We start from the raw sequence: 22856 nt of genomic DNA, 5'->3' as shown, positions 1-22856 counted from the left end.
CCACTGTGCTACAACGCCCATCTCCAAAAGAAAACTTCTTAAGCAATTGCAATAATTGACAGTTTTTCTTTCAGAATCAGTCACATAATACACATAAAACCCAAAACGGGGAGATCCAACAACTTGTATTAACCATATTAGCAGGGAAATTTTGCCTGTGTGATGTCAAGGCATCTAGAACTAATCAAGATTCTTCTTTGCCTCCAGTTGTAGCATGTCTTTCAAATGAGCTTCACTTTCAAATGAGCTCTGTTGTATCTCAACTACAACTTATCTTCTCAAACACACGCACACAGAGATCAGCAGGATGCCAACGGAAAACCAGACAAATCTGTGCTTTCTCACTTGGCTTCAGAAGACACAAATCATGGTTACCTCAGGATGCAGGATAAATTTCCAAGCCTGCCAAATTAATTTATATTCTTATAAAACGTCCTTGATGACCCCATTCCTTGGAAATATTACTTCAAAATATAGCAGATCTCAAGAGTGGTTTCCATACATTGAATAGTCACTCCTGGCCTAGCCCTAAGCTAAGCACTACTCAAACATGATCACTTCCAACACACAAGACGGTATCAGGAGGTAGATATAATATGTTACTCATAACTCATATTTATGTATGCATATCTCTTGGTTTGAAAATTGACCTTCCACTCCCTCCAAGGCTCATTAGCAGGAGGGTGGATCATAAGCATAGAGTAGCCACGACTTCGGTCAGGCACTACAAAATAAATGTGGGTGACCCAAGCAGCAGCTTAATCCACTACACCACAATGGAATGGCCACCCTTGTAATACATTTTTTTTTAAAGATTTATTTATTTATTTGCAAGTCAGAGTTACACAGATAGAGAAGGGGGTGGGGGGGGGAGGTCTTCCATCCACAGGTTCACTCCCCAATTGGATGCAACGGCCAGAGCTGCACCCATCTGAAGCCAGGAGCCAGGAGATTCTTCCAGGTCTCCCATATGGGTGCAGGGGCCCAAGGACTTGGGCCATCTTTTATTGCTTTCCCAGGCCAGAGCAAAGAGCTGGATTGGAAGTGGAGCAGCCGGGACTTGAACCAGTGCCCATATGGGATGCCGGCACTGCAGGCAGCAGCTTTTACCTGCTATACCACAGCACTGGCCCCTGTAATATATTTTTAAGTGAGGGTTTTAGGGCCGGTGCTGTGGCATAGCGGGTAAAGCCACTGCCTTCAGTGCTGGTATCCCATATGGGTATCGGTTCAAATCCCTGCTGCTCCACTTCTGATCCAGCTCTCTGCTATGGCCCAAGGACCACCTGCACCTGCATGGGAGACCTGGAAGAAGCTCCTGGCTCCTGGATTTGGATCGGCCCAGCTCCGGCCGCTGCGGCCATTTGGGGAGTCAACCAGCCGGATGAGAGTGCTCTCTCTGCCTCTTTGTAACTCTATCAAATAGATAAACAAATCTTAAAAAAAAAAAAAAGGTATAAAATGGAATCCAGGGGTCAGCATTGCAGTGTAGCAGGTTAGGCCACTGACAGCAGTGCTGGCATCCCATATGGACATCAGGTGGAGTCCCGGCTGCTCCACTGCTGATCCAGCTCCCTGCTAATGGCCTGGGAAAGCAGCAGTCCTGGGAAAGCAGCAGAAGATGGCCCAAATACTTGGGTCCCTCCACTCATGTAGGAGACCCAGATGGAGTTCCAGGCTCCCGGCTTTGGCCTGGCCCAGCCCCTGGCCATGTCAGGACAGTGGTTGGAAGATCTTTCTCTCTGTCATATTGTCTCTCAAATAAAATAAATCTTTTTTTTTTTTTTTTTTTTAAGATGATAGCGGCCAGCACTGTGGTATAATGTTGCCTGCAATGCCACATCCAATATGGGTGCCAGTACCCATGTGGGAGACCTGGAAGAAGCTCCTGGCTCCGGCCTGGCGTAGCCCTGGTTATTGCAGCCATTTGAGGAATGAACCAGCTGATGAAGATCTCTCTCTCTCTCTTTTAATAAATCCAATGTTTCCTACCACCAAACTAACTCTCCTTCCTGACTCGTTTCCATCAATGACAATTGCATCCCTCCAGTCTTAGTTTTAATCCCAATGATTACCTATTAATACTCTTTTCTCTCCATGACCTTCAACACATTCAATAATTTGCCATGATTTCTGCACTAAGTCCTTTATCCATATCATATCTCACCTTTTCCTCGTAATCCCATATAATTCTAGCTAACATTTCTTTTTCTTTTTTTTTTTTTTTAAAGATTTGTTTATTTATTTTAAAGTCAGAGTTACACAGAGAGGAGAGGCAGAGAGAGGTCGGTCTTCCATTCGCTGATTCACTCCCCAGATGGCCGCAATGGCTAAAGCTGCGCCGATCTGAAGCCATGAGCCAGGAGCTTCTTCCGGGTCTCCCACATGGGTGCAGGAGCCCAAGGACCTGGGCCATCTTCTACTGCTTTCCCAAGCCTTAGTAAAGAGATGGCTCGGAAGTGGAGCAACTGGGACACTTGAACCAGCGCCCACATGGATGCCTAAACTGCAGGCGGAGGCTTTCCCTGCTATTCCACAGCCCCTGTCCCCCTCCTCCCAAGCACCTTATAAAAAAGCTTTTTCTGTGGAGAAATATCATAAGATAAATTTTCCCATTTTAACATGCACAGTTCTGTAGCACCTGAGTACATATATGATTATTATGGAACCTTCACCATCATCTATCTCTGGACCCTTTTTTCATCTTTACCTGAAACTGTATGCCTGTTAAACACAAATTCCCCATTTCCCCTCCCCCAAGACCTGGGAACTTCAATTCAACCTCTCTCTATGCATATGACTACTCTAAGTTCCTCATGTAATGAAATCACACAGCATTTACCTTGACTAGGAAACTTCATGGAGCATCATGTGTTCAAGAGTCAGCCATGACAGGGCCAGAATTGTGGCACAGTAGGTAAAGCCTCCACCTGTGACACAGGCATCCATATGGGCACCAGTTTGAATTACAGCTGCTCCATTTCTGACCCAGCTCCCTGCTAATGCACTTGGGAAAGTAGTGGAAGATGGCTCAAGTGCTTGGGCCCCTACATCTATGTAGGAGACCTGAGAGAGGCTCCTGGCTCCTGGCTTAGGCCTGACCCAGCCCTAGCTCTGTCTCTGTCTCTCCCTCTAACTCTGCCCTTCAAGTAAAATAAAAAATAAATCTAAGAGAAAGAAAAGGTTCAACTGTGTTGTAGCATGTTGTGGGGAGCAGCCCGGACTGGACTGAGTTACTGGAATTAAGACTTGTTCTATGCATCTGCTCTCCCACAATATGGCGCTGGGAGAGAAGTAAACAGCTTCCGCACAGCTGCCTCCAGTTCAATCAATAAACTGTAGGACTTGCTCCTGATTGGAGGAGAGCAGCGTACTCGGCGTGTGGGCAGCCGAGTTAGGATTGGCAGAGGAGGACTATAAAGGAGGAGAGAGACGACATGCACCGGGGAACATCTAAGGGGAACATCTGAAAGAACACCTGTGCAGCCCCCAGAGAGCCGGCCGGCGGTGTGCCGCTCCCCTGCGGAAGTGGGGAATGTGGCCAGGGGGAACTGCCCTTCCACGGAGGTGGAAGGGATAGTAGCCAACCCGGGAAGAACCAGCAGCAAACCCGGGGAGGGCCGAGCAGACGAAAGAACAGCGCAGGGTCCTGTGTCGTTCCTCCACGAAGAGGGGGAGCGACAGCATGTGTCAAAATTTCTTTCCTTTTGAGTAAGAGCAACATTCATTGGATGGATGTGCCATATTTTGTTTATCTATTTAAATGCCTGCAAACACTTGGGTTGTCTCCACCTTCTGGCTGTTCTGAATACTACTACTATGTATGTTTCTTTACTTGTTTTCTTCTCCTTGAAGAACCTGAACATGGGTATACAAATATCCACTCAAGTCCCTGCATTCACTCCTTTTGGGTATTCAAGTGGGACTGCTGAATAACATGCAGTTATTTATTCATGGAACTGCCAAGTCCCTTTTCCACAGTGACTACATCACTTGACCTTCCCACCAGCAAAGCACAGGTATCATCCCCAATACTCACTTTGAATCTGGCTTTTTCTGGAACAGCCACCCCAACGGGGGTGAGGTGGTATCTCATTGGGATTTTGAGCTAGGCATTATTTTAGACACTTTCATGCCTGCCCACTCCTTGAAAGCTTCCAATTTCACCATAAGAAGAGCAAAGGAGTGGGGATTCCACCCTTCAGCGCTCACAGTTTACTGTGATGTTGCCTATCCCACCCTTCAGATGGCTCTTTGTTTCATCAAGAACAAGCCAGATAGGGTAAAAGACTGCAAATCAAGTCTTTCAAAGGGTTTTGTCCCTGCCTTGTAACAGAATGTCAAGTTTTTTTCTTTCCCAAAACTGTGCTTAAAATCCCCCGTACCCTTCCATGCCACTCCAGCTGGGGGTCTTTGACTCTCTTCTTGCTTCCAAATCTCAAAAAATAAATAAACAAAAATAAACACCTTCATGTCCTAATTCACTGACACCAGTTACTGACTTCCTTTTTACCCAGAGTCCATCCTATTTCTAAACTAACCTTACAGAAGCACAGCCCAGTGGCTCTCCACGATTTCAGTTCCTTTGTATGGATCTCAGGAATCTTTATAATCTTTATAATTCCAAGGTACTCTGTAGCCTCTCAGTCCATGTGAAACCCTTCTATCATGCAGCCCCTACTTTCCTGGCTTCTGCCCTTCATTCTCTACTTGGCCTGCCAACAGTACTCATCTCCCCCAGGCCCATGCCACAGCTTCTCTAAAGGCCCACCTTCCCCAGCTCCATGTGCTAGCACCAGCACTCTCCTTTCTCTGTCACTTCCTACTCCATTTTTGCACATGGGCACACAGCAGATTCTATATTAAATTAACCATTTTGGGGGGCCAGTATTGTGACTCAGCAGGGTTAAGCTTCAGTCTGCAATGTAGGCATCATATATGGACACTGTTTCAAGTTCCAGCTGCTCCATTTCCAATCCAGCTCCCTGCTAATGGCCTAGGACAGCAGTGGAAGGTGGCCCAAGTCCTTGGACTCCTGCACCCATGTGGGAGATCCAGTTGGACTTCTAGGCTCCTGGGTTTGGCTTGGCCCAGGCCGTGCCATTGTGGACATTTGGGCAGTGAACCAGCAGATCAAAGATCTGCATCTCTCCTTCTCACTCTGCCTTTCAAATGAATAAATATGTTTATAAATAATAAAATCAATAACTTATCTGTGTACCTACCAAACTGTATTCCTGGACAATAGGATTTTTGTTTCATCTATATTTAGCAGGGTACTTTGCTACTAGGACATTAATATCAACTAAAGAGAGTAGTGAGAGAGACTTCGATCAAGAAACATAGCAACCAGTAACAACAAAAAGAACTTAGTTACCTGTCCACCTTACTATTATTAGACAAATTCATGAAAAGAACAGAGAGGCCACACTAAGTATATCTCTCCCACAGTCTTTCAGCAGAAAGCTCACCTACTAAAGACACCTGAAAGTCATCAATGACTTTCAATTTCTTCTCTAGATACCAAGTAATCCTACAGTTCTTCCTGAGAATTCTAGTCCTTTACTGACCTGACAGCTGAAAACAACATTTAAGATGTAACTTCTGGCCGGCGCCGCGGCTCACTAGGCTAATCCTCCACCTAGCGGCGCCGGCACACTGGGTTCTAGTCCCGGTCGGGGCACCGGAATCTGTCCCAGTTGCCCCTCTTCCAGGCCAGCTCTCTGGTGTGGCCCGGGAGTGCAGTGGAGGATGGCCCAAGTGCTTGGGCCCTGCACCCCATGGGAGACCAGGAGAAGCACCTGGCTCCTGCCTTTGGATCAGCATGGTGTGCCGGCCACAGTGTGCCGGCCATGGCAGCCATTGGAGGGTGAACCAACGGCAAAGGAAGACCTTTCTCACTGTCTCTCTCTCACTATCCACTCTGCCTGTCAACAACAACAACAAAAAAAGATATAACTTCTAATCGTCTACTTTCACAGGTTGAGATACACTTTATTAAACCCCCTTGGAGGATATTGTGTATGTGCGCGTGTGTGTGTATACACTGCACATGCTTGGAAAAAAGAACATGCAAGGTCAGGGAATTCAATGGCAGATGACAAGATTACACATACTATCCTTTACTTTCTTCCATCATAGCAAAGACATTTGGGGGAAGAATTTATAATCCCATGTTTATAGACAGAATGAAAAGGGATGTTTCCATATCATCAGTAGTTAACAGTAACCATGATGCACACCCACACCAAGATCTGTGAAATTTTTTTTAAATGCTAAAACAGTAATGTCATAATAGCAGTTTTAAGTACTGCAATTTGCTAAAGAAAAATACTACTTCCGTGTTGTTTGGGCGAGTCTAGACAGGAAAGTCCAAAGTCTATGAAATTTGAAGCTTCCCTAAACAAACTAAGAGCTGGGAAAGGAGCTGATAACTTTGACAGGGCACTACGACACTGAATATGCAGTCTAAGAAGTCCTGCAGGCTATATACAACTGAAGTAGTTTCTCCTTTCTTAAAAAAATGTATTTATTTTCATCTATATGAAAAGCTGAATCACGGGGGGTAGGGGGGTAGAGAGAGAGAGAGAGAGAGAGAGAGAGAGAGGTATTTTCCATCTACTGATTCACTCCTCACATAGGGAAAGCCAAGGCAGGAGCCAGGAGCCAGGAGCCTGGAGCCAGGAGCAAGGAACTCCATCCAGGTATCCCATGGAGGGCCAGGGGCCCAAAAGCTTCAGTAATCATCCGCTATTTTCCAGTGTGTACATTAGCAGGAAGCTGGTATCAAGGGCAGAACCCAGACTCAAATTCAGGCACTCCAATTTGGGATGCAGGGATCCCAACCAGCATCTTACCCGCTAGGCATAAACATTCCCTTTGTGCTGTTTCCTGATTCTGAGAATCCATGAAATAATCTTAAGAGTAAAAAAAATCTCAAAGTAGTTTCAAGGCAAACTACTGGAGACCTACCAAATTAAAGTCTATTAAAGGAAAGGTTCCAACTAGGAATACTCAGTTTTATTCAACTTCCCAGGAATCCCCTGGTACACTAAAGATTGAGGAACACTAACTTTAACATCTTAAGAAACTCATTATCAGGGCTGGCGCTGTGGCATAACGGGTAAGGCCGCCACCTGCACTGCCAGAATCCCATATAGGCACCGGTTCAAGTCTCGGCTGCTCCACTCTGATCCAGCTCTCTGCCACAGCCTGGGAAAGCACTAGAGGATGGCCTAACTCCTTGGGCCCCTGCACCTATGCAGGAGACCGAGGGGAGGCTCCTGGCTTCAGATCGGCGTAGCTCTGGCCGTTGTAGCCATCTAGGGAGTAAACCATCTGATGGAAGACCTCTCTGTCTCTCTGCCTCTGCCTCTCTGTAACTCTGACTTTTAAATAAATAAAAGAAAAAAAAAGTCATTGTCATTATTGCTAAATACTGACAGTTTGTGGATTCAAAAGGCTTCCACAGATTAGGCAGCTCATATCAACAGCCTTGGGTAGTCACTGACATCATACATAAGAGTGTTAATTGTTAAATTAACAACAGGATTCACTGTGCACTTACTTTCCATGCAGGACCTCTGTCCTCAATGAGTTGTATTATAATAGTTAACTGTAAAACTTGTTCTCAAACAGTTTTGTGGGTGTGTGTGTGAGTATGCACACAAACTGCTGAAATCTTTAAGTACAGAGTTGGTCTTCTGTATATAAAGTTAATTGAAAATGAATCTCGGGGCCAGCACTGTGGTGTAGCAGATAAAGCCACCGCCAGCAGTGCTGGCATTCCACGTGGGCACCGGTTCAAGTCCTGGCTGCTCCTCTTCCGATCCAGCTCTCTGCTGTGACCTGAGAAAGCAGTAAAAGATGGCCCAAGTCCTTGGAACCCTGTACGTGTGTGGGAGACCCAGAGGAAGCTTCTGGCTCCTGGCTTCGGATCAGCATGGTTCTGGCCGTTGCAATCTATTGGAAAGTGAACCAGTGGATGGAAGACCTCTCTCTCTCTGTCTCTCCTTCTCTCTCTGTATAACTCTGGCTTTCAAATAAAATAATTTTAAAAAGAAAGAAAGAAAAATGAATCTTAATGGAGAATGGGACTGGGAATGGGAGAGAGAGGAGGAGGAGGGATGGGAGTGTGGGTGGGAGGCCAGGTATGGTGGGAAGAACAACTATATTCCTAAAGTTGCTGCTTAGGATGCCTAGGTCCCAGGCTGGAGTGTCTGTGTTAAGTCACAGTTACTCCTCACTTCTGATCCAACCTCCAGCAAATGTGGCTGGGGGGGCAGCAGATGATGGGACAAGTCCTCTGGGTCCTGTCACCAGGGTGGGAGATCTCAATGGACTTCCTGGCTCCAGGTTTCTGCCTGGCCCAACCCCTCCTGTTGCAGGCATTTGGGGAGATCCATCTCTCTCTCTCTTTTTTTTTTTTTTAAAGATTTATTTATTTGAAAGGCAGAGTTACAGAGAGGCAGAGAGAGAGAGAGAGAGAAAGGACTTCCATACGCTGGTTCACTCCCCAGATGTCTACATCAGGCAGAGCTGAGCCAATCCGAAGTCAGGAGGTCTCCCACACAGGTACAGGGGTCCAAGGATTTAGGCCATCTTTCACAGCTTTCCCATACACATTAGCAGGGAGCTGGATTGGAAGTGGAACCATGGGGACTCGAACCAGCATCTGTATGGGATGCCAGCACTGTAGGAGGTGGCTTTACTCGTTATGCCACAGCACCAACCCCTCTCTCTGCCTTTCAAATAAATTGATCGTTATTAAAAAAATATGACATTGCCAAATGCTGTGAGAGGGTGAGAATCCACATGATCTGACACATTGCTGCTGGGTTAAAAATAGGTGCAGCCATGCAGACAGCAGTCTGGCACTCTGCAACCTGGCAATTCCATGCCCAGCCACATTTGCAAGGGAAGCGCGTGTCTAGTGTAACAGGGACACACGCAGGAATGGTCACGGAGCTGCTGGAATAGCAATGAACACGGACACAATTCAAACGTCCATCAGTAGAAAAGGAAAAGATGAATACTGTGGTACAATCATAAACAAAACACGGTATCATCCAACAGTCCACACAAGAACTACAGAAGTTTACAAGGTGATCTTGGCAACTGATATTGTTACACAATAAAAAAACAAGACCTGAAAAGATTACACACTGCATGATGTCACCAGCTAGAAAAAACTGAATAAGCTGTTCTTCATGTAAGGAATATAGCTACATATGGAACTAAGGAAATGAGGAGCTTGTGATTTAGAATGCAAGACACCAGTTACCTAAGAAGGTAGAGAAACCATAAGACTGGAAATTCACAATCAAGGTCTAGATGTTTTTGATGTGGGTTTGCGGGTCAAAGTGTATATGAGAGCATTTTCTATAATTTAATTCTTTTAAAACAAATATTGCAATTTGTATATCTTCAATCAATTACTAATGGCATTGAACATATTTTCTTATGGCTTTTGGCTATTTATAGTTCTCTTATTCACTTTTCTACTAGCATAATCACTAGAAGTTTTTGTTTCTTTTTGGAGTTTTTCCTTTTCTTTACACTTACTGACTTGGGGGTAACAGGAACATTAACTTTTTCTTGAAATTATCTTAATTAAAGTACAGAGACCTCTAGAATAATCTCCCAATGTGTTTTCCAGTGAAGCAACTCAATGACCTACAAGCTTTCCCAAATACGAAGAACCAAAGCCTGTAGGAGCTGGTAGAAAAGGTTCTGAAAGACCAGCATTTGGGTGCAGAAGGTTAAGCTACTGCCTGCAAAACTGGCATCCCATATGAGCACCAGTTTGAGTCTCAGCTGTTTCCGATCTGATCCAGCTCCCTGCTAATGTGCCTGGGAAAGCAACAGAAGATGGCCAAAGTGCTTGGGCTCCTACCAGCCACATGGGATACCAGGATGGACTTCCAGGCTCCTGGCCTCGGTCTGGCCCAGCTTCAGCTGTTGTGGCCATCTGGGGAGTGAACCAGCAGATGGAAAATCAAACTATCTCTCCAACCACCCCCCACCCACCACATCCCTCCTTCTCTCTCTATAACTCTGCTTTCAAATAAGTAAATTTAGGGGCTGGTGTGCCAATTCGAGTCCTGGCTATTCCACTTCCAATCCAGCTCTCTGCTACGGTCTGGGAAAGCAGTGGAAAATGGCCCATGTCCTTAGGCCCCTCCACCCAGGTGGGAGACCCAGAAGAAGCTCCTGGCCCCTGGCTTCGGATCGGCACAGCTCCAGCCGTTGCAGCCAACTGGGGAGTGAACTAGCGGATGGAAGACCTATCTTTCTCTCTCTCTGCCTCTCCTTCTCTCTCTGTGTAACTCTGACTTTCAAATAAATAAATAAATCTAAAAAAAAGAAATACCCCCAAAAAATTAAAAATGAATAATTAAAAAAAAAGCCTCTTGGCCTACGTAGTCATCGTGCATACAAACCTGAAGGTTAGGGGACTGAAGGTCCGAAGTTACCAAGGAGTGGTTGAAGTGATACAGAGCAGCAGCAAACTCTTCATCTGATGAACCTTGAAGACAAAGGGAAGCCAATTATTCCTGCAGCTGACATAGCACACTGCCCTGCCAACAGCCAAGCCCCACTAGAAAAATCCCCACAGGCACACGTCATATCCACTGACCCTTCAATCCATCCTTGTCCACCTCCTTGATGATACTGGCCAGGGTGGCCATATGATGTTCTGACAGAGATACACTCAGATAGTTTCGGATAAAATTATTCCTAGAGTTCAGCATGGAAGAGGTGATGAAGTTCAAAATGTTGGAAGCCAGACCTAAGAACTAAAAGAAATGCATAAAAGTTCACATCAGTTATGAGTGCAAAGCTCCTACAAACCACAAATATTTGTAAGAAATACAAGATGCCGGAACCAGTGCTGTGGCACAGCGGGTTGAGTCGCAGCCTGCAATGCCGACATCACATATATGGGTAACAGCTCAGGTCCTGGCTATTCCTTCTCCAATCCAGCTCCCTTCTCTCATGTGGTAGCAGAGACCTGAGTACTCTGATCCATCACTTGCTACCTCTCAAGGTGTGCACTAGCAGGAATGTGGATCAAAAGCATGGGCAGGACTCTAACCCAGCTGCTACAACATGAGATTGGGGGCATCTTTTTTTTTTTTTTTTTTTTTTTTTTTTTTTTGACAGAGTTAGACAGTGAGAGAGAGAAAGAGAGAAAGGTCTTCCTTCTGTTGGTTCACCCCCCAAATGGCTGCCATGGCTGGAACTACGCTGATCCAAAGCCAGGAGCCAGGTGCTTCTTCCTGGTCTCCCACACAGGTGCAGGCACCCAAACACTTGGGCCATCCTCCACTGCCTTCCCGGGCCACAGCAGAGAGCTAGACTGGAAGAGGAGCAACCGGGACTAGAACCCGGCATCCATATGGGATGCCGGCGCCACAGGCGGAGGATTAACCAAGTGAGCCACGGCACTGGCCCAGTATCTTAACCACTGTACCAAATGACTCCACTTTCTGTCTTCTAATTCTAGAGGCTATGATAGTAACCACCAACCAGAGAAACAATACCAGGAGTACAAGTTATTTAATGAAACATTATCAATATATTTATGTCCTAAGCAAAAATATCTAAACATTATATAATTATCCAATTATAAAACATGCAAACGATCTGCTTTTCACCACATCCCTTCTCCCCACATCCGCATCTCTGAAACCTCAGAAATTCACTCTTACCAATTCAGGATCTTTGCGACTTGCCAAAATGTTGCCCTTTTCCCCAGGGGCCTGCTTACTGGGGCTTTTAACACGAGGTGAGCTCTCCAGCGGGGGAGGTGGAGGAGGGGGCGGGGGTGCCACTTTCTCTTTACTGGGAGAGATGGTCTCCTCAAACCACTGCCCCAAAATAGGCTCGCTGTCATCATCTGAATAGGGAAATAAAAAGCAACAAAAATATGAATTTTATTTTTTTCAATACTGATAGATTTGCTTTGTAAAAGTGGCTAGGTCAAAAGGCACACAAGAATATCCTGATTGTGGTGGGGCTTAGGTCACACAGACTTATCAAAATGTGTCTAAATGTATACATGAGAGAATTTTAGTGATTGTATAACAAATTATACCTCAATAAAACTGCTTTGTTTTTAAAGGAAGCACAGGAAAGGAAGAGAAACAATCACATTTTACTGGAAATGAGCCAAACATTTCAAACGTAAATTTATGCTTATCAAATGTAAACCCCATGATGTAAGAACCACCCATCTCTCAATATCTCACAGGGATCCAAGATATTTATCTTCTTCACTCTCCAAACTACGTCAGAGGGAATGTTAGTTTGGCCCTGTCGTCTATTACAAGTCATGAGTTTCTCTATTTATGCTTCCCTAAGCTATGAATCTATAATAGCCAAACGAAATACCTCTCATGTGACCTTTTGATTTTCTACAAGAGCTCAGTCAGTGCAGGGGTCACAAAACGGGTCTACATGAGGAGAAATTTGAGCAGCTGAGATATATTTTGGTTCTGGAGGACAAGCAATGAGAAGCAACCTGGGCTTGGCTGCAAGTAGTATACATCACTCAGACCTCAGTAGTTCAACCTGCTCTATTTAAATAACATGCTACTTTAGAATACACACACAATCAAGGTGCAGGCTAGGCAGATACAAAGCGGTAAACAGTAACCCTCTGGGAAACCTCCCACTGCCCTGTGCAGCTCACTCCTGGACAAAGCAAACAGCAGCCTCTACCTTGGCTGCTGTCTTCCTCTGTGCTACTGAAATCATCCTCGTAGTAAGTGTTGGAGTCGGTGGAGGCGCTTGCGTCACTGCTCATGGAGCCCTTCCTCTGCCGTTGCAGGACACAAGCCTAGGAAGACAGCAAAGCTTCTGTAAACAATGATTGCAAAAATGCAGCCATCCTGCTTAACCTCATTCAGCCCATGAAAACGTTTCTCCATATCTCACTTTTTATTCAAAATCTGAGAAGCCTTTCTCCAAAGACTTTCTTCTTTAGGACTCTGCTGGCTTTATCCCACAAACGCACTCCCAACCAGATATGAATGGGAACTTCAGAAGGGAAGACTTCCAGACTTTCCTCAGAGTTCTGTTGTTGTCTTTAATATTTATTTGCTTAATTTCGTTTATTGAAAGGCAGAATATCAGGGCGAGAGAGAGAGAGAGAGATTTTCCCCCCACTGGTTCACTCCTCAAATGCTTTCAACAGCCAGGGCTGAGTCAGGCCAAAGCCAGGAGCCAGCAACTCCATCCCAGTTACTGGACCATGCCTCCCACGATGCATTAGCATTAAGATGGACTGGAAATCCACACTGATGCTCTGACAGGGGACACAGGCATTTCAAGCGGTAGCTCACCCAGTGTGCCACAGTACCCACTCCAAGTATGTCCTTTGCTTTTGCTTTAGAAAGCCAATCATACAAACCACCAAGCGGCCACATATATCACAACACTAATAATCAACAACAGATTAAAATGTCAGGATTACAGGCAACCAGTTAAGAATTCTTCTCCTCTTCACAATTATTACCACAGGGCAAGCACTGAGGAACAGGAGTTTATCAATGTGAGTTCTGTCCGCTGTGCTCCCAACCCAAGTACCTGCTAATGTGCCAAGGAAAGCAGCAAAAGGGCTCAAGCGCACGGGTCCCTCTCATCCACATGGCAGACCCAGACAGAGTTCCAGCCTCCTGACTTTGACCTGGCACAGCCCTGGGGGCTGTTGCAGCCATGTGGAGAATAAACCAATGGATGAAAAGATTTCTTTTTCTCTGTCTCTCCCTTTCTCTGACACTCTTTCAAATAAATAATAAAAATCTTTTTAGGGCCGGCGCTGTGGCATAGCGGGTAAAGCTGCCGCCTGCAGTGCCGGCATCCCGTATGGGTGCCGGTTCAAGACCTGGCTGCCCCACTTTCGATCCAGCTCATTGCTATAGCCTGGGAAAGCAGTGGAAGATGGCCCAAGTCCTTTGGCCCCTGCATCTGCATGGGAGACCTGGAAGAAGCTCCTGGCTCCTGGCTTCAGATTGGCTCAGCTCTGGCCATTGCAGCCAATTTGGGAGTGAACCAGAGGATGGAAGACCTCTCTCTCTCTGCCTCTCCTTCTCTCTCTGTGTAACTCTTTCAAATAAATAAATAAATAAATATTTAATAAAATATTTTAAGAAAATTATCACAAATATCCATTTATAAACGTCTTGGTGTTATTATCAGTCTTATTCAAAAAGATTACATATTATAAGTTCTTCTGAATAAACAACCCACCTTTCTGTAGGAGGTTGAGAGTAACGTCAAGAGCAGGTTTGTCAGTGGCACGGAGTCAATCAGCCGTTGAATCCTTTGTATGGAAGTGCTCTGGGCCATAATGCTCAGGACTGCAGGGGGCCCATCTGTCTCCCAACCCTGAAGGTAAAAAAGATGAGTGAATGAAATGACTCAGCCAGAAAGAATGACCTAAGTCACTTGACCAAACTCAGTTACCCAGAAGAGGGTCCAGCAATTAGTATGCAGATTCCCTGAGAATGACCTCCTCACCTTGTGAAGGGCCTCCACCTGCAGGTCTTGAAAGAGAGAAGTTAGCAGCTTGATGGCATGGTTTGCTAATATTACTGAGAGCACCCCAAATCCCTGATGCCTGTACAAAGAAAAAGGAAAACACAAAACTTAAAATAATTAACAATGAGTTACAACCTCTGACACAATGCATCTTGCTATTTTTGAGTTCACAGAACCCTGTGAGCATCTACAGCTCTTCCCCTGTGCACACACACACAAAATCTGCATATCATTTCAGGTCACAGACTCACTGAATCCCATCCGTGGCCTGCCTAAGGATCAGCAGGCTTCAGGTTAGGAACTCCTGGCCCAGAAGAAACTCTTCCCAATCAATGGGTTTTGTAATTGGAGCTATCATTTCAAAGCCTTGGGGACAGGGGCCAGCATTGTGGCACAGCAGGTAGAGCCACCGCCTGGCATCCCATGTGGGCACAATTCATGTCCCAGCTGTGCCTCTTCTGATCCAGCTCCCTACTAATGGCCTGGGAAAAGCACCAGAAGATGGCCTCAGTGTTCGGGCCTCTGCCACCCACATGGGAGGCCCAGATGCAGCTCCTGGCTCCTTTGGTCTGGCTCAGCCCTGGCCGTTTTATGTATCTGGGGAGTGAACCAACAGATAGACGATCTCTCTCTGCATCTCCCTCTCTGCAACTCTTTCAAATAAATCAATCTAAAAAAAAAGCTTTGGTGTCATGTGAAGATGCTGACATTTAATAGTTGGTTGAAGTTTTAAAGAATCATTTTTCTGAGAAGAAAAAGATTAATATTACCGACTTTTATAAAATATCTGAACAAGTCTAAGAGAATTGAAAACAAGGTTTTACATTTCATTTAAGCAAAACTTTCCTTTTATCCAGAATATACATGTCATTTAACAGTCATATAAATCAGTAATATTAAAGGACAGTTTAAGCACTTGTCACAGCAACTAAGCGTCCATTGAGGATGTGTGTATTCTGCACTGGGGTGCCTGGATTCAAGTGTCAGCTGCATTTCTGATTCAACTTCCTGCTAATGGGCACCCAGGGAGACAGGAGCTGATGGCTCAAGAACCTGGGTCCCTGCCAACCATGAGGAAGACCCAGAGTAACGTCTGGGCTCCTGGATTAGGCCTGGCCCAGCCCTAGCTGTTGTGGGCATTTGGGGACTGAATCAGTAGATGAAAGATCTCTAGGGGCCAGCACTGTGGTACAATAGGTTGATCCTCTGCCTGTGGCACTGGCATCCCACATGGGTACAGATTCTAGTCCCGGTTGCTCCTCTTCCAATCCAAATATTTGTTGTGGCCTAGGAAAGCAGTAGAAAAAGGCTCAAGTGCTTGGGCCCTTGCACCCATGTGGGAGACCCAGAGGAAGATCCAGGCTCCTGGCTTCACTAATTGTCTCTCTCTCTCCTTGTCTCTCTGCCTTTCCAATAAAAAAATTTTTAAACAGAAAAAAGGGGCTAGTGTTGTGGTATAGCAGGTAAAGCTGCTATTTGCAATGCCAGTACCCCATTTGGGTGCCAGTTCACATCCCGCTGTTCCACTTCAAATCCAGTTCCATGCTAATGGCCTAGGAAAGCAACAAAACATGGCCCAAGCTGGGCTCTTGCCCCGGATGTGGGAGATCCAGATGAAGTTCCTGGCTTAGGCTTGGCCCAGCCCTGGCCATTATAGTCATCTGAGGAGTGAACCAGCAGATGGAAGATCTCTCTCTCTGTCTTTCCCTCTCTCTCTGGAACTCTAGCTTTTAAATAAATACATAAGTCTTTACAAAAGAGAAAGAAAAGACAAACATCAAAGAGAAAACTAAGGCAAGGACATAGGCACTTTACAAAAACAAACAAAAAGGACCAATGAATATATGAAATGGCGTACAATTACAGTATTAACCAAAGAAACACAGTAGAAACAATGTCATAGGATTTTTCTCCTCTAAGCAAACATGAAGACTAATGATACCCAGTGTCAAAGGACATGTGCATACACAATACATGGGAATGCAAATCAGTGTTAACTTTCCTAAGAGTTTAGCAACATTATACATGTCTGTAAGCCAGCATTTAGCCCAGAGCTCTTAAGACACCTGCCTCCCACATCAGAGTGCCTAGGTTTGATTCCCAGCTCCTGACTCCAGCTTCCAGCCAAGCAGACGCTGCGAAGTAGCAGTGATGGCTGGAAGAATTTGATTCCTGCCATCTACATGGAAAACCTGGATTGAGTTCCAATCTCCCAGTTTCAGCTCAGGCCAGCCCCAGCTGTTTCATACATTTGGAAAATGAATCAGCAGATAGGTACTGTCTCTCTTTCTGCTTCTTACTTCTGAAAATGTGTGCTCTTTGTCCTAACAATTGCACTTTCAGGAATTTGCCCCAAAAGGACAACTAAACAAGTTCCCAAAAGTTTATCAACGCATGATTGATCAAAACAAGAAATTTGGGAGTCAGGGCTAGCATTGTGGCAAAGCGGGTAAAGCTGCTGAGACGCAAGCATCCCATATGGGCACCAGTTTGAGTCCCAGCTGCTCCACTTTAAATCCAGCTCCCTGCTAATGTGCCTGGAAGGCAGCAGAATATGGCCCAAGGGTTTGGGCCCCTACATCCATGTGGGAGACCCAGAATAAACTCCTGGCTTCTGGCTTCAGTTTGGTCCAGCCCTGACTGTTGTGGCCATTTGGGGAGTGAACCAGCAGATGGAAGACCTCTCTCTCTCTAACTCTGCTTTTCAAATAAATAAGATTAATCTTCTAAAGAAAAGAAAGAGAAATTAGCAGCAACCTATTAAATAGCATGCATCAGTAGAGGAATTAGTCACCTATGATATATTTACATAGTAGAATACTACCAGCCATTAAATGATTGGATATACTCTGCAACAGTGTCACTGAAAAATATTTACAGTATTTTATATAGAGTGATCTCAAGTTTTGTAAATTTATGTATTTTATATATGTGCACAAAAAACTGTCTGGAAGAATGGTTTATCTATCTCGTAGAAATTGTGAAGATTTTGGAGCCATCACTGTGGCACAGCAAGTAAGCCACTGTCGCAGCACTGGCATCTCATATGGGCTCCAGTTCAAGTCCTGGCTGATCCACTTCCAAATCAGCACCCTGCTAATGCGCCTGGGAAAGCAGTGAAAGACAGCCCAAGAGCTTGGGCCCCTGCACCCATGTGGAAGACCCAGAAGAAGCTCCTGGCTCCTGGCTTCAGCTCAGCCCATCTCTGGCAATTTAGACAGCCATTTAGGGAGTGCACCAGAGGATGGAAGTCCTCTTTTTCTTTCTCTCTATCTCTTCCTTTTGGATTAAAAAAAAATCTTAAAAAAAAATTGTGAAGATATTTTTCTATTTTAATATTTACACTCATCTGTGTGATTTGAAGCTTACACAATGCATATGTGTCCTTTTTTTATTTTTTTAAAGATTTATTTTATTTAAAAAGTAGAGTTACAGAAAGGCTGAGGCAGAGAGAGAGAGGTCTTCCATCCACTGGTTCACTTCCCAGATGTCCACAACAGCCGAAGCTGCACAGATCCGAAGCCAGGAGCCAGGAACAACTTCTGAGTCTCCCACACGGGTGCAGGGGCCCAAGGACTTGGGCCATCTTCCACTGGTTTCCCATTTGGGGAGTGAACTGGCAGATAGAAGATCTGTGTATTTGCTGCGAGTGAGAGAGACTCTGCCTTGCAAATAAAAATAAACATTGTTTTAAAGTCCCCATTAGGGGCCAGCACTGTGGCATATAATGGGCTAAACTGGCAGCACCAGTATCCAATATGGGCTCCGGTTTGCATCCTGGCTGCTCTTCTTCCAATCCAGCTCCTTGCTATGGCCTGGAAGACCTTTCCCTCTGTCTCTCGTCTCTCTGTCTGTAACTCTACCTCTCAAATTAACAAATAAAGCTTTAACAACAACAAAAACAGAAGTCCCCATTATAATATTCTTTGGATACATTATGACATATATTTGTATGATTATCTAGAAGATGGAAGATCTATGTATCACTCTGTCTTCCAAATAAACATTTTTAAAATGACATTACAGTATTTTTAGATATAATCTGACATGTTTGTGTGAATATCTCACGTCTCTTGGCAATATGTCCTTTTTGTTGCTGTTCATATAGCACTCCAGACTAACCCACAGCTAGGACAGAGAAGACACTCAATGAATAATTTGTTGATGAGGTCCAGAACTTGACCTCTTCCTTGAACTACAGATTCAGATATCCAAACTCAGCCTACTCAACATCTCATCAGGAAGCCTAGTAGTCACCTTAATTCACCATAGCCAAGATTAAACTATTTCTCCTCCTTCCTTCCACTCAACCTATTCATAAACCAGCATTACCTAAGTCAATACATTACACAATCCAGTTGCTCAAGCCAAAAACGTGCATTGTCATCGTTTTTACAGCCGACATCCAAGGCATCAGCAAAGCTTCTCAGCTGCACCTTCCAGCATATTCAGCTGGACCTCTTTTCTCTGTCTTGGCCACTACCACCCTATTCCAAGTTGCAAGTTTGGAGTAATGCACTATTTTCCCTCTTTGCTGTCTTATGATTCTGCCGCCTAGTCTCCATACAACAAGTGGATTCTAAGATCCTTAATGAAGCATGTCACGGCTCTTCCCTGTTGAAAACCCTCTAACAATTACTCCCTGCACTTGTTCCCAAATGATCTGGCCACTGGCTTCCTCTCTGACCTAATTTTCTATCATTCTTTTTGATTTCTTGTTAAAGATTTATTTATATATTTGAAAGGCAGAGTTACAAAGAAAGGGAGAGACAGAGACAGAAAGAAATTGGCCTTCCATTTGCTGGTTTACTCCCCAAATGGTAGCACCAACCACAGCTAGAAGAGGCTGAAGCCAGAGGTCAGGAGCCAGGAGCTTCATCCACATCTCCCACATGGTAGCAGGAGCCCAATCACTTGGGCCATCTTCCACTGCCTTCCCAGGCACATCAGCAGAAGTGGAACAGCTGGGACTTAAACCAGCACCCATCCAGGATGCTGGCGTGCAGATGGGGGCTTAAGCCGCTGTGACAAAACACCAGACCCTAATTTTCTACAACTCTTGCCCCTCAATTTCTCCATTCTAGCCGTGCTGATCTTGCTGGTCATCAAAAACATCAATCACACTTCCGCCTCCAACCTGAGCCATTCTACCCAAATACTTACATGGTATTCTCTGTCTCATAACATAGAATCTCCATAGCCCATCTGCAGAGCCCTTTCTGGACCATACTAACTAAATACTTGCCCAACTCTTGCTAGCTCCTTGCTCTGGCTTTTCTTACAATACTTACTGTATGTGACAATCTATAATGTATCTGTTGGTGTACTTTGTTGGCCCTTCCACAGTTAGACAATTAATTTCATAAAGGCAGGGCATTGTTTTTTCTAGTGCAAAACCCTCAACACTTTGAGTGCTTAGCACGTCATAGGAACTGAATGAATAAACAATAATTCTTTCCAAGCTAGCAAGGCTTATGGCACAGACTTCATCAAAAACAGTTTCAAATGTTTCAAGAAGCAAACAGCAGGATGACAATACTCTCACCCTTATATGCTAACTACACAAGTACTCAACTCCAACTAAAACAGACCCAGTTACAAATCAGAAGCACATTCTCTAATTTGAACTTCATAAAAACCCTAAAATATAAACTATAAAAATATTTTCTCCTTGTGACTGATGAGGAAACAGGATCAAAGGGAATGGGTGACTTATCCAAAATTGTGCAGCTATGATGTAGAGGGAGGAGACCACGGCCATCAGCTGAATTGTTAATTTCAAACCAGGTAAAAGAGAAGTATTTCTTTTTTTTTTTTTTTTTTTTTTTTGACAGGCAGAGTGGACAGTGAGAGAGACAGAGAGAAAGGTCTTCCTTTGCCGTTGGTTCACCCTCCAATGGCCGCTGTGGCCGGCGCACTGCAGCTGGCGCACCACGCTGATCCGATGGCAGGAGCCAGGAGCCAGGTGCTTTTCCTGGTCTCCCATGGGGTGCAGGGCCCAAGCACTTGGGCCATCCTCCACTGCACTCCCTGGCCACAGCAGAGAGCTGGCCTGGAAGAGGGGCAACCGGGACAGAATCCGGCGCCCCAACCGGGACTAGAACCTGGTGTGCCGGCGCCGCTAGGCGGAGGATTAGCCTAGTGAGCCGCGGTGCCGGCCCAAAAGAGAAGTATTTCTAATACAAACAGGAGTTACACTAGTTCCTCATCAATACAAAATGGCAGAGAAACAAAACAAAACAAAACAAAAGGAAATGAAACATAAGTTTCTACTCATCAAATGGACACATACCCTTTTCCAGGCCCCAGTTTAGGAGAGCCCACTCCTTCTTTTGTACGAGAAAGGATGTCTCTGACTCGGAGAGCAGCCAGTGGATCTTTCTCTTTCCCCTTATCAGCCAAGGCAGTAGGACTCAGGTTCAAAATGAGGAAAAGGCTGTTTAACAAACACCAGGCACCCAGCAATTGGAAGTTCTGATAGTGCTGTTGTAAAAGGCACAAAATGAAACATGAACAAAGAGATATTCACGTCTCAGCAATTATAAAACAGAAACACCGCAGAAACATGCTCCTCACCTCACCACCAGCCCGGCGTGAACTGCTGATTGCTTGTCCAATCATGTCATAGATTTCAAGCTGTCCAATATCAAAGAGACAAAAAACCTGAGCAAACTGACAGATTTCATTATAAATGCTAAATCTTACACAAATTAAATTACCTTGAACAGTTAAACGTCCCGGGTCCCTTTTCAATGATCACATTCCTGATCTTCACAAGGAGCTGAATCCCAATGCCACCTTCTCTGAGGTGACATCTAAAGCAGGACTCTGAGCCCCATGTCAGCTTCGATCACAATTTATGAGGCACTTCCCACTACATGACATGACCTTCACTGCATGTCCCTCGTGAAAGGACACTGACACACAGTCAGCCCTCAAATATATTTGCAAATGAATGACAATCCTTCACAAGGACCACTACCACCATAAAGTTGTCACATAGAGAAAGGTAAGCATCTGTGCAAACCAGTACGCCAAATGAGCAACCTGAACACCGACCCTCTAGATCCACCACCCAGGAAATGCAGTGTGGAGAATACACCAAGTCCTTTCCTCTCTCCAAGAAGTAAGTGGAACTGGCCACTTTCTCTCATTTAAACAACCAAGGCGCCCATATTCCCACATGGTGGCTTACACATTTCTGGACAATCGTAGCTGCATCACTTTCATAGTCTTCTTCTTTGGAGCTCGTAGACCCTGTCCGCACTTGCTGGGCACTGCCTACATGAAGGATGGCCATGCAGGTTGCCACACTCACACCTGAGAAAGAAGATAGACTGCAATTGTGGAGCACTCTCAAGAATCCACAAAACTGAAACACAGGAACTAGTGTTCTAACAGTGGGGTAGGCTGCAATGTGCAACACTGACATCCCATATCAGAGTGTGAGGTTGAATCTTGGATACTCTGCTTCCAGTCCAGCACCTTGCAGATGTGCCTGGGAATGCAGCAGAAGATGGTCCAAGTACTTGCACCACTGCAACCATGTGGGAGACCCAGATGGCATCGTGAGCTCCAGGTCGTGACCTGGCCCAGTGCCAGTTGTTATAGGCATTTGGGGAACCAATCAGTGGATGGAAGATGTCTCTTTCTCTCTAAATCAACCTTTCAAACATATAAATATTTAAAAAATACATTTTCAGGGCTGGGGCTATGGTGGAGAGGGTTAAGCCTCTGCCTGCAACACTAGCAACCCATATGGGCACCAGTTCAAGTCGCAGCTGCTTCACTTCCGATCCAGCTCTCTGCTAATGGCCTGGGAAAGCAGCAGCAGATGGCACAAGTCCTTGGGCTCCTGCACCTATGTAGGAGACCTAAAAGAAGCTCCTGGCTTCAGATTGGCTCAGCTCTGGCCACTGCAGTCATTTGGGAGACCTCTCTTTCTCTCTGTCTCTACCTCTCTCTGTAACTCTTTCAAATAAACAAAATAAATCTTAAAAAAATAAAACTTGTATATATGAAATACATGAAATCTGTTCCCCTTAAATAAACAAATAAATAAGAAATCCCCTGAAAACTGGAATAAACCTCAAATTCACAAATCCAATGTCAAAGGCAGAGCACTAGGAAACTGCAATGAAAATTGGTCTGGAGAGAACACATTTTATTTTTCTATTTTTTTTTTAATGATTTATTTATTTGAAAGTCAGAGTTACACAGAGAAAAGGAAAGGTAGAGAGATCTTCCATCCACTGGTTCACTCCCCAATTGGCCACAATGGCTGGAGCTGCGCCAATCCAAAGCAAGGA

General features: G+C 45.0%; 1 protein-coding gene across 8 annotated transcripts in view; it reads right to left on the bottom strand.

The window, feature by feature from the left end:
- Positions 1-22856, bottom strand: part of UBR4 (ubiquitin protein ligase E3 component n-recognin 4) — a 158650-nt gene that overhangs the window by 114934 nt on the left and 20860 nt on the right. For 6 of the 8 annotated variants that reach the window (XM_051858039.2, XM_051858043.2, XM_051858042.2 and 3 more), the window contains exons 9-18: positions 21743-21867; positions 21124-21183; positions 20840-21030; positions 14527-14626; positions 14257-14394; positions 12727-12844; positions 11715-11902; positions 10640-10799; positions 10443-10528; positions 9896-9970 (exon numbers count right to left, since the gene is read on the bottom strand). In XM_051858039.2, coding sequence (XP_051713999.2) covers positions 9896-9970; positions 10443-10528; positions 10640-10799; positions 11715-11902; positions 12727-12844; positions 14257-14394; positions 14527-14626; positions 20840-21030; positions 21124-21183; positions 21743-21867 — 1241 coding nt within the window. The remainder of the gene's footprint in view (positions 1-9895; positions 9971-10442; positions 10529-10639; positions 10800-11714; positions 11903-12726; positions 12845-14256; positions 14395-14526; positions 14627-20839; positions 21031-21123; positions 21184-21742; positions 21868-22856) is intronic. The other 2 variants (XM_051858041.2, XM_008265791.4) reach the window with 1 other exon arrangement.

This window comes from Oryctolagus cuniculus, chromosome 7 (assembly GCF_964237555.1).
Source record: "Oryctolagus cuniculus chromosome 7, mOryCun1.1, whole genome shotgun sequence".
NCBI lineage: Eukaryota > Metazoa > Chordata > Mammalia > Lagomorpha > Leporidae > Oryctolagus > Oryctolagus cuniculus.
The sequence above is the reverse complement of the archived record's forward strand: the minus strand, read 5'-3'. Positions and strand labels throughout refer to the sequence as shown.